The sequence below is a fragment of the Perca flavescens genome, chromosome 8 (assembly GCF_004354835.1).
Source record: "Perca flavescens isolate YP-PL-M2 chromosome 8, PFLA_1.0, whole genome shotgun sequence".
NCBI lineage: Eukaryota > Metazoa > Chordata > Actinopteri > Perciformes > Percidae > Perca > Perca flavescens.
The window spans coordinates 24832581-24849611 of NC_041338.1; the positions used below are offsets into that span (position 1 = coordinate 24832581).

At 42.4% G+C, this 17031-nt stretch overlaps 1 protein-coding gene across 3 annotated transcripts in view; it reads right to left on the reverse strand.

Moving 5' to 3' along the window:
- The window catches only part of igf1ra (insulin-like growth factor 1a receptor), a 74759-nt gene that overhangs the window by 19601 nt on the left and 38127 nt on the right, over positions 1–17031 (reverse strand). For all 3 annotated transcript variants that reach the window (XM_028586255.1, XM_028586254.1, XM_028586256.1), the window contains one exon: positions 289–589. In XM_028586255.1, coding sequence (XP_028442056.1) covers positions 289–589 — 301 coding nt within the window. The remainder of the gene's footprint in view (positions 1–288; positions 590–17031) is intronic.

The window sequence follows — 17031 nt, forward strand, 5'->3', positions numbered from 1 at the left end:
ATACACACGAGCGCCTTTAGTGTCTGGGAATACTGACGAGAAACCCCACTGCTATTCACCGAAAAAGTAGCCAGTAAATAATACTAAGACTTCTGGCTGTCTCTGTGAAAAAGATCAGGTTGTGATTCTGTAAAAATTCAAATACAGAACATTAAACAAAAAATACTTGAAAGACATAATGTAAAATGTTTTAAGGAGCTCTTCCTAATATTTTGTACATGCAGAGTTTCACCTGGCATAGCATTTCCAAATCATCAGGAAAACTAGAAGTGAAGGGTACGTCTTTACCGATTAGTCTTGTTGCGTGTGAAGCCAGAGGGGCAGTCGGGCATACATTCTCCCCCGTGGATGACAAAGTGAGTGTCGCCGGGCAGGTGCACTTGGGAGCAAAGGTCCATGGTGATGCAGCGCCAGCCCTCGAACTTGTAAGTGTCTCGGGGACAGTCTGGCACACAGTGACCCTCGTGGTAGTAGTGGAGGCAGCCGGCGCAGGCCATGTCGTTGTTGGGTTCAGTACAGCTTCCCAGGCACTGGCTGTGGCAACACTCTCCCTTGTCTGTACAGGAAAACTTGCAGTGTTCTGGGCATACTGGAGGAGACAGAGAAAGGTGGGGAAGAGAACAGTTTTAGGTTGGTGTAAACGGTCTGTACTGATAAGCACTATTACAACAAAGTCAACAATCATAAAAGGTAAACAAAATACAAAACTAATGCTTATAAAAGAAACGGATTGTGATTTAAATGGCATGTACAAATTTAGAATAGCTTCAGAATGTATGATTGTTAAGATGTGTTTGTGTTATTACAGGCCAGAAAGCAAATAAATAGGTTAAAGAGGAGTATGGAGTCAGTGTGCATACACAATACTTGTATACAGTGCTAAGCATAAGTGAATACACCCATGCTAAAGCTGACTAAAAAGAAGAATAAAAAAAATCATCTTTTGGAAATTGATCTTAATGCCTTAATTAAAAAAATCCAACCTTTAAGGACACCAATTTTCTTTGTGAATGAATAATGTATCGTAAATAAATAAATGTTCATCCTTAAAATACAGGGGGCATAGGTAAGTACACTCCTATGTTAAATTCCCATAGAGGCAGGGAGATTTTTATTTTTAAAGGCCAGTTATTTCATGGATCCAGGATACTATGCATCCTGATAAAGTTTCCTTGGCCTTTGGAATTAAAATAGCCCCACATCATCACATACCCTTCACCATACCTAGAGATTGGCATGGGGTACTTTACATAAAATCATCTCTCAATGCAAATCAAACCAGCTATTAGGCTAACTGAAATAAAACCATGCCAATATTAATTTACGATACATTATTCATTCACAAAGAAGATTGGTGTCCTTAAAGGTTGGATTTTTCCAAAACATTTTTAATTAAGGCATTAAAATCAATTTTCAAAAGATGATTTTTTTAGTCCTCTTTTTAGTCAACTTTAGCATGGGTGTATTCACTTATGCTTAGCACTGTATATATACAGTCAGTTGCCAGTTTATTATTGTAGGTACACATAGCTAATATTAATGCAATCTAAAACAACCATATTGCAATAAATCCTACTTTCATGAAGGTTATAATGTTCAGTTTTTGTTGAAAATGTTATAGAGAGGGGGTTGATTTACCATACAGAGAGGTGATTTAGTTTTTTAACCTACCTTGAATAATATAAATTGGGTGGACAAAATACAACACCTGTCAGTACAACACAATACAATTCAACACTACCACAAACTGCATCCTCCAAAATGACCATTAAGTTGAACCAACACATCTCTAACATTATAACCGTCATGTAGGTAGGATTTATTTCAGGGCGGTTGTAATAGACTGCATTAGCTAGTTGTACCTAATACACTGGCAACTGAGTGTTTATATGTATGAACTTGTAAATATGCATGTGTTTTCAAATGCTTAAATGTGGAATTTGTGTGCATGACAGGGCTGTGATAAGGCCAGCAGGAGAGCACCATCACAGAGAAACTGGAGAGAAATGTTCTAGTAAAACACAGAGCTAGCCTCACTTACAGTAATATGGTCGCATCTAATGTGTCCATAGCATCATCTCTTCTTTGACAGCAATTTGAAAAAAACAAATTCCTGGGAGAATATGGATGCTTGCCTCTTGTTTTTAAACCAAATTGTTTCTGCAATCAAAGTTTACCAGTGTATTGTGTAGACAAATAACACAGTATATTATATTTTCATTAATATTCTTCTATAATGGAAGAAAAGACATTTGCACCTCAGACAAAGCTCTTACTCCCACTTTCACTACAGCTTCGAAGAAAGAACGGCTGTACATCCTTCCAGGCTGAGAGAAATCGACAGAGAAATGATTGTATGGGGTGTTTCAAATTAAGCTTGAGCAACATGAATAATAGAAGCTCCTCACTGTTTGCTGAGCAACCAAAACCCATAACAATATGTTATCAATAACACATAGCATTTTCCCATTGCTTGGGATAGACATTAGACAGATTGTGCATCCTCCTTACAGTTTGTCAGATTTATTGGACATTGCTTACATAATGACCAATAATATATCAGCCTTCAACTCTAGAGAATACATCTTTCAAAATCGAAATTTTGACACAGAAAAGTAAAGTTACTCATTCAAATAATAAGGCAAAAATGAGGTCAGTGCTTGTTTGTAGATTTACCAACTACTCATGATAATCTAAATCGGCTTTACACTTCAATTAACAGTGACAGAGATGAAAATGGCACATGTAAGGCATCTGTTTACAATGTTCAAAAACATTTTTACTGTAGCCTATTTTTAGAGAAGCACTTCTGGAAAAGCAGATGTAACGGGTAGAAAGCAGATGATTCCCACTGCTAACTAATCTGGAGACACTGCAGGCCAGGCAGCGGTGTCCTAGTTGCAGGTCCATTTCATAAAAAAGCACCTAGAGAGAGAGTGTGTGTGTGTGTGTATGATTGTGAAAGGCCTGGTGACAAGGTGCTTTCTGCTAATGATTGTTCACTTCAAAGGAGTCTCTGGGAAAGGCCAAGTCAAAGGTTTTTTTGGGGAAAAGTCAAACAGATAAGGAATCTCTGATCATTTATAATTAAAAAAAAAACATTTATTTTATTATTACTGTTAGGGCAGTAAATGTAAAAAAAATGTATTCCTACAAGACAAATTTAATTTCAGCAATAAAGCCAAACTGAACTGAAATAAGAGGCAGAGCACTCCTGGTTCCTTAGCAACCACCTCCTGGTGCAAAGCCAAACTGGAAGGAAATGTACGTGCTTGCACGCACGCACGCACGCACGCACGCACGCACGCACACACGCACACACGCACACACGCACACACGCACACACGCACACACAGACAAAAGTATACTAAAACACACATTTCACCACAATCTTTCATGTGTGTTATCATAATTTGCAAGACTGTGACACTACACATTTTACTTCATTGTCATGATAGTAATTATTTCAGCCACCCCCATAACGGATACTTTTACAGGAGTACACATGATGAAGAATGCGTGCGCATGTTGTTATGTGAAAATGTGTGTGCCAGAGAGCGAAGAGGAAAAAGGAGCTCTGCTTGTTTATTTGCTTTTAAATTAAATGCGGGTGTCGCAGCATCGTTGGTTCACTTTGTTAATCAGTCAAGAAAATGAAGCTGGCTGCTGAGCTAATCTCTTGATGACTATTTCATGTTGCTTTACAAAAACATCTGTGTAGGTTAAGAATGTGACGGTGTACTACAGTAATGCTGCAGAGCAAACACACACTCACACAGTGCCAAATCCAGTTTCGCTTCACAAGGGAAGGAGAATGATCATTCTCACTCCTGACAGTTTCTTAAATACGTGCCATTCTTTCTCACATTCAGTCAAATCTAATAAGTGCAGAAGAGGTGAAATGGTCTGTTTGGAAAATTCCTTCAGGATTCTATGACAAAAGAAAAACCCAAGACATCTCTGACTATTTCCTAAAAAAATGCAATCTTATTCAGTAGACCTGATACAATATCTTTATTGTTCAATACACTGCAGTACCTCAGGAATTTCTAATAATTGTCTCCTGATAAGACAGACCTTGAAATTACACAGCAGTTATTGCAGTAAGAGTATTTTCATGATGGCATGAGTAAGTAGAGTATTTAGCTATACGGCCCTTTCCTGTGCTATGTATAGCTTCCCACTCACACGCATACTCACATGCTCTGCTACACCAGGAGTTGACTGGCTCTGTGGTACTTCATAAATAGTGTATCTAACTATTCTGGATCTGGTCCAAAACAAATGGCAATTTTTACCAAAGGCCAACACACACAGGTTCTCCCATGACAGCTTGGAAACATGATGCTGAAATGAGTGTTTAAAGCGGGCAGATTAGTGTTGCACATTTGGAGAGTGAGAAAAACAAAAAGAGAGAAACATCAGGTATGCTACATTTTTCTTGGAATCCGACCAAAAGGGGGCAGCCAAGGCAAACTCTAATGAGCCTCATTGGAGGAGGGCCCTTCCTTTCTGCATCATTTTAACAGATTCCTCAATGAAGAGAAATTCCAAACATGCATACCTTCCACCAGAAGAAAGCGGAGGGAGGGGGGAGTTGCTGCCTTAAATCCATATAAGTCGACCCGGTTTCACTGTGTGACCAAACTACCCATGGTATCAAGGATACAATCCTCTATTTATAGATGCTCTTAATGCGGCCCTATTTCCACGCTGTTGCTCTCTACACATAGCTATGCAGGGCATTGAGGGTTTCCACTACTTCAAAGGAAAGGGACTACCTAACAAGGGGCTCCTCTTATCATCCTTGTAGTCCCCTGAGTGGATGTTTAATATGAGCAGGAATAAATTAGAAGCATCAGCAGGGTGATATTTGACCCTATTTAAGTACACACTGTGTCACATTAAGCAACTGTTGCAGAAAACAAACTGTAGAAACAAAAACTTTGACAATGATCTGAGACTGCAGTGCCAAATAAGTCAAACTGCTGTGAGTGGGGGTAGGGAGGTTTAGGATGTTCCTCTCATACAGTAGTTATACAACCCCCCCTCCCTCTCTCCTGCTCTTTCCCTGAGCAGTCAGGTCAGACACCATAGCCAACCGGCAGCCTGCCCCTGCTGTTTGTCAGAGCACTGCGACACATGGAGTGGCCGGGTCCATTTCGTCAACAGTAGACAAGGCAACATTAGGCACTGAGGAGTTTCCTTCTGAGCAGCTTGTGCATCCTTACAATCGCCATTAAATACAGCAGCAGTGTGGGGAAGAGGCATCGCCAACCACTGAACACAGACAAGCACTGTGCACCGTTTGATTTTTGTTCTAAAGGTGTCCTCCAGTCGCTGGACTATGTGAACAATCTGCAGAATGTTTCAGGTCGCAGAGGATTCAAGGGGGAGAATGTTAATTTCTTGTTCCGCTGCAACAACACAATGACAACTTCAGGAATTGCTGAAGAAACCTGAGATGGGGAGGCTATTTTGGCAACAAACATGATCATGGGGGTTAAATGTGAGATACGAAAAGAGGAACATATATCTTACGGTAAAAAATAACATACATAAGGATGTAAGTATAATTTTCGGACCCAAAAAAAAAAAAAAAAAAAAAAAAAAAAAAAAAAAGACTGCAGTAGAGCAAAAGAGGTGGCAAGCATCAAATGAATTCCTCCGTCAAGCAGGCCTTGCCTTCTTAAAGCGCAGCCTGCGCTGAGATTTTAGGCCAGTCCAGCGTTTCAGGCAGTATCGGAACAAGGAAGGCTCAGGGTTATGTGACCCAGAACCCAACAACCATGCCTTACCCCTCCTCTTTCCCCAGTCTGTATCCACACAAAAAAACGCTTCAATCTGATAACAAGATGGTTAGATTTCAACACTGCGTGTGTGTGTGTGTGTGTGTGTGTGTGTGTGTGTGTGTGTGTGTGTGAGGGGTTCATTGAATAAGTACGTCGATGCTTGAGAGGAAGAGGATTGCGGCGCAGCAATGCTTCTCATCTGAATGCAAGTCATGTCCCGTTTGCTAGAGAGCACGTTGTGTAAGTAACTACTACACTGTTTACATCGGGATGCTGATGACACTTTCACTGCCAGCAGGACATTGCTGCCTCTGAAGATGTTGTATGGTGTGAAAATATAAGGAATTTGGTAAACTGGTGTAATTTTCCCAAACCAAACATAGGAGTCAGCCATAGTGAAACATAAAAACAATCTAATAATCATTCTTCATATATATGAGTGTGCAGTATGTTTTCCCTGCGTCATTGAAGATAAGTAGGAAGCGTGACAGACAGTTGGGAAATCATTCATTATTCACAGTGTGGCTCGAGGGGAGGGACGACAGGGAGGAGGGTGTCTGGAAAGAGGAGGGAGGGGGTTAAACTGGGAGCTATCTGCTGGACCAATAGCAGGTGAGCAGGGGAGGTTCTAATCCTGATGATTGACATGTTATTGAGTCTGAAGCAGAGATGGTAAACAAGTCCTCTCTTGAGCAGGCATTCGGAGGGGGAGTCGTAACCATAGTGATAAGCCATGGCTTTTCCGCTTTACCGTTTCAGAGAAACCATAAGTTAAGGAAAAACCTGAATAGACTTAGCTTACTCAACAACAAAGCCTTGGTAAGATTATTCCTGTCCCTGACCCTTAACTGAAACGTCAGCTAAATAACAAAACATGACTCGGAAGCTGGGATGAAAAAGTTATGTATTCTGAAGGAAGTAATACATTTTAACTGAGTTTGATTTTTTTTTTTTAAAGAGTTAAATGCAAAATAATAAATATAGTAAAGATAAAATTGTGCATTTTTAGAATTTTGCCCCAGAAAATTAGAACATAACCACCACATCCTTTGCTGTGACTGCATGCTTTTGAAGGAGGTTACTGTAGTAGCTGCAAGTTAAGTGTCAATCTCACCGCCTGTCCTTGCTCCACAATGTAAACGGGGCCATAGCTCCATTAGGACATGATTAAATTTATATCTAAATCACCTCCATTTACAGAGGTATTCACTCTACTGCACACTACGCTGTGGGGATGAAAAGCGTCCCACTCTGTGCAGAGTCAGGGCCGGTGAGCTCAGGTTACCAACGATGAGAGCAGTAGCAGACAGTAAGGTAGCGGAACAGGAGCACAGTAGCAGACGGAAGGCCTATCAGGGGCTGCTACAGCCCGGAACGCAGGCCGAGCCCCAAGCTCCCTGAGCTCCATCAGGCCACATCCTCATCCGGCAACCCAATCCACCCTGGGAGCCCCGAGTGGATCACTACAGACACTTGTTTAAACCACATCAGCCCAGACGGCCAGAGAGAGGATGCTTCCTCCACTCACAGCCAAAGGCAAACCGCATCAGAGATTCCTGTGCTGTCTTACCGCTACAGCAATAGAGTCTCAAGTGCCGGGATGGACTGATCTAATCTAAAGTGGTGTTTTTCACCTTTTCAGACAGAGTGTGCCTGGCCGTGCATGTTCGGCCAGATCGATCTTTCTGTTGATCAGTGGGTTTTTTTTCCAGAAGGGGAACACTGCACAGCGTCATGATGTGATTTTCTCATGCAGACAGCTGGCTCAGGAAAGCTTGGCTAAATCTCTCTTCAGTCCTGCGCACAAAGGTGCGTGTGTGAGCCCATTCCTCCCCGTCCCAGTGTTTCTGGGTCTCTTCCACTCCCGTGCCCACTAAAGACCAGCAATGTGTTTTTCACACAACTATGTGCTGGTCTGTGTGTTCAGGCATGCGTGGCATTTCCCCTCACTCGCATTCAGTCACAACACACACACACCTTCTACCCTCAGGCCTCGGCCCACTTTGCAGCTGCTGTTGTTGTTTTTGTTGTTAATTACACTTACAGGTATGCAGCACAGTCACATGTGAAAACACTTTGTGATTTTATCACTAAAGAGGTAGAGAATGGTCTGAAAGCTATTAAAGACACGTTAAAACACTTTCCAAACAATGATGAATACAATGACCATGAATATTATGATGCTAATTGGCATAATTTATTCAAAGTAATAAAGTATTAGCAGTCATAGACTCACATTCTGGTTAATAGAAAATGTAACATGATTGGTAGGGAAGCACTAATATTAGCCACACTACTGAGGTATCTAAACTAGAGATGGCCCGATACCATTTTTTGCTTCCCGATACGGAACCCGATACCTGAACTTGCGTATCAGCCGATACTGAGTACCGATCAGATACCAGTGTGTCATATATTTTATTATGTTTTAACAACTGTATACTACTATCCCTGTATGGATGTGATATGATTTCTATCTTTGTTGTCGGTCTGGCTCAGGTTAAACTCTTTGTAAAACATGAACAAACACAAACAATGAATGCCACAGAACTTTCTTTCATGATCCAGTTTGACAGTCAGTTATAACAGAAAAAGAACATAAATAAACTACTTTAACGTAGATTTTCTTTAGGGCTTTATTACGTGGTATAGGATCAGTGCATTAACTCCAGTACTTCCCGATACTGATACCAGCGTTTTAGGCAGTATCGGAGCATCTCTAAACTAAACACCATATCCTATTATCTTATTCTAGTAATCCTTGAGGCAATTCATGTATAGTAAAAGGATTGGTCGATTGTTTAATCAGATGATTGATTCTAATTCCATTACCAATATGATGTACTTTTTCAGGCAAAAATGTTAAATATTTGCTGGTTCCAATTTCTCAAAATTAAGGATTTGATGCTTTTCTTTGTCATATATCATAGTAGAGTAAATATCTTTGGGCTTTGAAGTGTTGGTCAGATAAAACAAGCAATTTAAAGATGCTGCCTTGGTCTATGAGAAATTGCAGTGGGCATGTTTCACTATTTTCTGAAATTTTATAGGCAAAACAGTCGAGAAATTAATCCGCAGATGAATTAATAACAAAAACAAATGCTCTAAATTAATGTATAGAAAGATGCTTAAGTCCGTTTGAAAAAGAGCTACTTCACAGGGAATCCAAATGTTTGTGTGGTGAACTGATAAGTTGGGTCAAACCCCATAACTAAGTCCAGGCCCAAAACTTCTGAATCCCTGTAGGGATTTTATTTTATTTTTATTTATTTATTTAAATGTGCCCACTAAACCATAGTACAAATTTATGGCACAGAATCATTTCAGCTCCACTTTGAACAACACAAATAATAGCGATGCCTGCTCTGTGACTCTTATTACCCAATGAATGGCATTGTCATTTGAAGAAAACAAAATCTATGTGACTTTCAATCCATTCAGCAGGGGCAAATCAAAATACTGCCAATTTAATGTTTTTGTTTTCACCCCTCTGGTTGAGCTCAATGACATTGACAGAATTCACTTGCAGGCTCTGAAGGTGACAAGCTGCATAGCTAAGAAAGATGCTAAGATAGGTATCAGTATGGAAAAGCAACTTCAGGGAGAACTCGGACAATGTTTTCTTTTTATTGCTTTTTTTCCACAGATTTTGAGGTGTTTCCTCTCACTAAAAGTGGCTTCTAAAAATACCTGACTTCCCAGATCAGCTTCATTAAATACAGTGTGTTTCCTGGCAGTGCTGTGCTGGCTGGCTGGCGAGATGTGTTGTCTGTTTTGCTAGCTGCGTGACTGGTTGGGGTTAGTGAGAGCGTGTCAAGCCCTCACATCCCTTCAGCCTCGTACACATCACTCTTCACACTCTAATCTCTCTTGTGAATGTAGAGGAGACACCCATGAAGACAATCACTAAAGACGTATGCTTGGTTACTTATATAAACTGTAAATGGCATCCATCATACACAAGCTTTACTACGCAACACTGGAGCAAAACATGACAAACTGTACATATAAAATGAACAATTTACTGCTTCATTTAGCTGGATTGTGCTGGATGTTTGCACGCACAGTCTAACACGTGGCTGTGTACCCACCTGTCCCCAGATAGGCAGCTACCCAGAGAGAACCTCCAGCACCTATGGGCCAATGTTGATTCTTGACACATTCAAACTCCACAGCACTTCAATACGCCTAGGTTTTTAAAATAAATGGGACTCTGAAATGTTGCAGGCGAGCATGTGCAGTACTTTATGTAACATTTTTACTCTATCAAACTTGGTTCAGCCTACCATCATCAGAGAATCAGAATAGTAGTGGTTCTTATGCCAAGGCCTATTTCTGTAGATGACCATCTGCAGCTTTGCGGCACATGGTGCCCAGACTTCGTCCTGGCACGACGTCCGGCATACATTCTCCCTGCTGGCACGACGTCTGGATTCAAAATGACACATCTTTATTTCACATCGACTTTAAGGAGGCCCTAATCCTGATTAAGCCTACCAACATTTGCCTTGAGCTAAAAAGCTGATGGGGATAAGTTTGTGTTCATTGCCAGCATTCCTACCAGGTTAGAATGGAGTGCTTTGCAAACACTGAGAAGGCCATTAGTCGATTACCGAGCTGATAGCCAGTGGACTGTAAATCCTGTACAGTTCAGTTTGGTAACAGTTTGTGTGTGTGTGTGTGTGTGTGTGTGTGTGTGTGTGTGTGTGTGTGTGTGTGTGTGTGTGTGTGTGTGTGTGTGTGTGTGTGTGTGTGTGTGTGTGTGTGTGTGTGTGTGTGTGTTGAAGATTGGTGGGGTTGTTTGCATGGGGGAGGTCATATTTAGGACCATGTAACCAAAATGTATGCATAGATTTCATTGCAGTCTCTGTCTGTATGTCTTACTGCAGTCCTTTCTTTCAGATGACAGTGGCTGGTTGTTGGCCCACGCAGACAGACTGCGGTGAAATGCCGTTGCTCAGCCTGCTTCTCCAGTGCATTTCCCTCTTCTCTTTGGGATATACGCCTCAGTGTCTGCCACCTCAGTGGAGCCTGACATTCTGTACAGTCCTATTAGACACTTCAAATATGACATCTGGATTTAGGGTTTCCTTTTTCCTCCACTTAATTTAATTTTTACAGTGAGTTTCTTGAGGGTAGACACAGTGTCCTTTTTGTGAGGCTGCACTCGTTCTTTAAAAAGGACAAGCTGCGGGTTCAACAGGGACAGTTGTGCCCAGAGTTAACATCTGTTACGACGGAACACTGAGACTATTCTCTCCAACTGGAGAGCCTGCGCTGAGATTTTAGGCCAGTCCTTTCAAGTGTAATGGTCTGATAAGATATCACAGTCCCAGATGGTATCACAGTAAAACAGCATTGTATTGATCCAGTAGCTGCTGTATACAAAGCTTCATTTCACATGAAAGAGGCCTGTCAGGGCTTTAGCTTTTCCTTATAAATACACTAACCTCATGCTTGTTTTGCATATGTCCTAGCTTGCAGCGTGCAGGTAGTTCATGGACTGCTGAACACTGAAGAATAAAGGCACTTAATGCTCACTTTGTGTCATGTTTGCACACTGATAAGACCAAAGAGGACCAATGATGGGAAATGTTTGGCAGCATTTAACAACGCGATGGTTTTCACTTCATCCTTTTACATCAAAGAGTGTGCTTGAATACCAAAAGTAAGGGCTATATTGCCTTAAACATCTCCTTTATTCCAAGTGGTTGAAGGTGACAATCAAACAGCACGGTGTGGGTTACCATGTAAGTGTAAGGCACCAATTACACTGAAAAGCCATTACAGTGCAGTAAACAGTAAAACTCCTCATTAGCAATTGGGCAACAACAGCACCAAATATGGCAGCTGCACAAAGCCTGTGCAGTAAAAAATGTCACTGTTTACAAGTCTGAACAAATTGAGGGTTACATCACCCTCAGTAAGTTTCACGCACAGGCTCAGTACAGACACAGCTCCTTAGTTTCAACCTAATTTTCTGTGTTAATCAGATTTTACCATGACGCAAGTCTAACATTCACTTTTGATCTCAAACACAAGCTGTACAGTCATGATACAATGGGAACCATAGGAATGACAAACTGCACTCCCCTATCTAATCTTTACCATATTTAGTTTAGGGACAGGGTTTGGGTGGCAAATCATCTACAGTATCAACTGCAGAGAGCTGGGCTCAAGGGCATAGGGGGTTTGGGAGTAGAGTGTTTGGCTATATGGGCCCAGGACAGGCACGTGGGTCAGAGGTCAGAGGCTAAAGGCCAGAGATGGGGCAGACTACGGATAAGCCGTCCCTGGCATTACTGTACCAACAGCAGAACAGGGCAGCCGATGTGGATGGAGCAGGACAGCTGACAGGCCTTAATAAACAGTCCCCAGCCCACACTTGCTATTGGCTGCCAGTGACATCATTGCTCTATCACCATGTTTCACCTCCTCCTTTCAGGGTGGGCAGAGTCTCTCTCTCTCTCTCTCTCTCTCTCTCTCTCTCTCACACACACACACACAAACACTCCTCTTCGTGTGCCCCTTTTAGGGACCTCAGCAGCTTACATGGCCACTCTTGTTCAGGAGGAGTGAGGAGAGAGGGAAGGAAGGAGCAAGGAAAAAGAAAGAACGAAAGAACAATTAGACAGCCATGCGCTCACACACACAAATAAATATTAACACACTGCACATATGCTGTCATTTCTTTCAGGCTCTAAAACTCAAGCAGGCCTTTCTTAATTAACACAAGCCAAGTGAGGAGTTTTGGTTGGCACATCTTGCTATTATTGTGAAAGTCTAGGTTTGACATTTTCACAAGCAGACAGCTCACTAAATTACCAGCTGGGCTGCACTGTGATATGTCTCCAATAATGAAACAAAAGGATGCTCACAGGGAAGGAGAGAAAGACACACAGAGAGAAAAAGACCCTAGGAAGAGATACATTGAGAAATAATTGCTTAATATATAAAAGATGTACTGGAAGAAAAAGAGAAATCAGACAATCTCTTTATCCAGTGTATTAAAACAGACATGTAGCGACTGTTGGGGGAGGTCTTAATCACAGGGATCGATCCCTGTGTCAGACAGGTGTTCCATGTCTGATGAGGGTGGAGGCGAAGGATGGAGGGAGGGTGACAGACGTGTGCGTTATTCTGCTCTGCCACAATCAGACGCAGTGTTCAGTCCAGGATCACATCCCACCATGAGAGATTAGCTCTATTAGCTGCAGACACATCCACTGAGAACGTAAACACAAGTCTGGGGAGCCTCTTTTTTTTTTCTTGTCATGACCCACAATCTATCTCATAAACTGTTGATAACTAATCAACGTGAGCAATGTCAGTCTTAAAATGGATTAGAACAGCAATACATAGATTGACATAGTAGAATGCAAAGACTCTTCTTCTATTCAACACAGACAGAAAAGACATCTAAAATGTAGCATATGTGCCCCAAAGTACTACAAACAACTCACTCAGTCTCATATTTTGCTCATAAAAATATTTCAGGCGTATTATCATCGCTCCAGCTCAGTTTGATTCAGCCTGAGGGATTCCCCAAACAAATCACTTCACATCCGTTTTATGGCATTCTGAAGAGATCACTGTTCCTCTGACATACGTGTGGGAACCTGCAGAAAGAGGACACTGCACCAACTGCATCCCCGGTTCTATATTTACTTGAGAACTACTGTATTCCCAGAAGCAGTAATTTGTTGCAGTTATTTCATAAATGTCTAGTTAACTATTATTGGTCTGAAAGCCGCCAAATTGCACACCATAAACTGTAACAAATGGAAGGCCTGAGGCTATATTTACTCTTCCACGGTAGCACTGCTGCAGCTCTGGAACTGGTTCAGAGAAAAATCACTATGCCTAGTAACTACACGAGTATACTTGCAATTCTAGTGTTTAACTGCACCAAAAGCCATGAGGATGATGATACAAAGACCCTTTTGTAACATTCAAATTCTTAATACATTGTTATCTTAACTACGTGACATGAACTGGTGTTAAATATTGCCTGAGCCTGAATGTGCTCCGAGTTACACATTACCTAGTCCTTACTTTGAAACCCTGAGTCACTGACAAGTGGCCAGCGTGAGAGAGGATCCACACCTGCTAGATCAGTGATTTCCTCCAGAATGCACTTAGACAAACATGAATGTGCACACACTTGCATACTTACGAACAGCCGGTGCTGGGCCGGCTGGCTACAGACGGCCAGGGGACGCTGAGCTGGCTGAGAGAGGGAATGGGAGCACGCTGGCTCAATCAATGAGCCATCAATCTCACAGACTCACTCACACACACACACACACACACACACACACACACAGACTCACACACACACACACACACACACACACACCACACACACACACACACACTCCCAGACACACACACACACACACACAGACACACACACACACACACACACACACACACACACACACACACACACACACACACACACACACACACACACACACACACACACACACACACACACACACACACACACACACACACACACACACACACACACAGAGACGGAGGAAACACAGGAAACAGGAGACCATATCCTTTAGCTACTCAAAAGAAAGCCATCAAAGTGCTGGCTCTGGCTCCAGGCCCTTTTCCATGGCCAGATTCCTAAGCATTGCTTTGTCTTGTGGTGGTTTTATTAGAGCTACTATTACTTCGCCCTGACCCCTCTCAGAGAAGTTGTGTGTCTGTTGCTATCCTAACTAGCCCACTGCTGCAGGGCCTCACTGTACTCTGCTGAGCTCTCAGCTGGCAAGGGGTTGTGAAAAGGCTGGCAAGGAGGCAGCAGTAAATCACGTAATAGCACACCTCTGTTGTCTATTTGGTATCTGAAGGAAGGATGGGGAGAGTGAGCAGGTGAACATAATACATCAGAGTAAGGATGCTGTGATTCTAGTGATCTATCATTATTAAGCAATTACCTTCTTTGGTAATGTCCATAATTTCACAATAATTTCACAATAAGTTTACAATAACTCTCAAAAGGTTTTCCAGTAAGGACTCTATAATTTGTAGTACACTAATTATAGGGAAAACAGAGACAATGTTCAGTTGCTACAGTTCCAATCAATTAATCAATTGCTTTATAAATGACTTAAAATATGAATTGATTAAAATTGTTGATTCATGTTATTGTCGCTCTATTTACACAAATAATTGACAAAACATGTCAGAACAGCTGCAGAGAGTCAGTGCCTCCGGATGAAACGCAAATGTCCACCATTTCTTCCCAGCCCCAATCTGCCAACAGGAGCACATTCCTGCTACATGTAGGCAACGCCATGGACACCTGAAGCATGTTATTACTGCATCGCCTGTCCTCAAGGGGGAAAAACACGAGTTCACAAGTTGTCCTGAGAGCAACTGAGCTCTAACACTGTGTTCTCCATGTGTCTTGGACGCAGAGCACGTCCAACACATAAACACAGTTTGGAGTCATCTCCAGGCTGAGCTGCTCCTTTTCTGGAGCCTCAGGGGGGAGGAGAGAAGAAGCAGGAGAAAAAGCAGGAAAAGGTGGCCCGCATCACAGGCAGGGATCAGCAGAATTAATGTACACAGTGAGGAGTAAACAACACCAGAGGACGTCCTCTTGTCCCTGAGCTGCAGTGACAGCATGTCCTCCTGTCTGCATTGTCACGCTGTGTCAGCTCTCATTACCTACAGTGCTACATGGCCAGCACTGACTGACTGATGAAGTGACTGACACCTGCTACCTACAGCTGTATAGATGACAGCAAAGAGGGGGAGGAAGAACCACTTTCAGTCTTATTTCTTGATGCGTTAAATATTCATAATTTATAAAGCAGAAATAAAAGGGGCATGCTTTGATTAGCCACCAAACAAGAAAACGAAACAAAATGAATGCCAATATGGGGACAAGCTAAACCAAACTTTCATCTCATCCCACAGCCGGTGTCCCTGTGGCAATTCTTGTCTGCCTCACTGCCTTCACAAAAGGTCCTGTCGGCTTATTCACCAACAGCCATAAGTTATTTGGATAGCACTACGGCGCTACGGGAAATACAAATGAAAGGGTGGAGCAGGCCTGAATGTTCAACCCCGCTCCCTTGACACAAGACCCCCACACCCCGCCCCCCTTGGTCCCATCATGCATCAAACAGAGCTGCACACCCTCAACTCTCCACAGAGACTCGAGGAGGGTTGTGCCAGCATTGTGCCGGCGGTTTAAGGGTAGACACAAGTCGGCTAGCGATGGGAGCGAGGGATCAATACATCTTGGCAGCTCAATGCCTCATGTCACGAGCATCCATGTAATTTACTGCCTCAGAAAGGGAGAACACTCCCTATTACCTCAAAGACAACAAAACGAACAATGTGACAGTCCCTCAAAAAGAAAATTATCTGTGCTGGCTTGGATACAGTTTTCTTCAAGATTTAGAAAAATGACAGAACACAAACAGAAAGGAAGAAACTGGAAAGAAAAAAATGGACTCAAGATTGTTTCACCACACAATTAAAACGAATACGCTCTCTGCTACCTATAGAAAGAAGGTTTCTCAAAACTGTTTTGGAAATAAATATGTGAATAAATGTGCAAGGGAAGAAAACAACCTGGAAGAGAAAAACTGTTGTTTTTATTTACTGGAAGACTTAATAATCGTGCAAATAAACCAGTGTTCACTTGCCTGGTGAGCCCCTGGGAACACAAACAGCGGGGTAGATTTTATGGTGTGACTGGGACAACAGGGGGAGCATAAAAATGATGTTTACACACCTCACAGATAAACAAATCCAACTCCAAAAAACAGGAAGTCTCCCTTATCTGAAGCCGTTGAAGACTTTATGGAAGTGTTGAGGTGTGCCTGTTATTCCTTATTCTGATGACTGATCTGCTGAGGCTGCCAAGCGAGCAGCCTCAGGCGGAAGCACAGCCCAAATTGGGCCTTTGTTCCAGACTGCACAGTGTCTCAGCAGAGGCATGAACAAAACACAAACACACAAAGCCTGTGAAGAGGCAAGAGTGTATGTGTGTGGGCCTACCCCAGGCTCCTCCTTAGCCTGAACAGTCACACACACACATACACATAACCAACTCCACCACAAGCGCCTCTGAGCCGCGTCTCACCCACCCACACACACACACACACACACACAACACACAACACACAACCTGACCCGCCGCCCCTCTCGCTCTCTCTCTCCTTCCTTATTCCTCCCCCGTTTCTTGCTCTCTCCTTCCCAC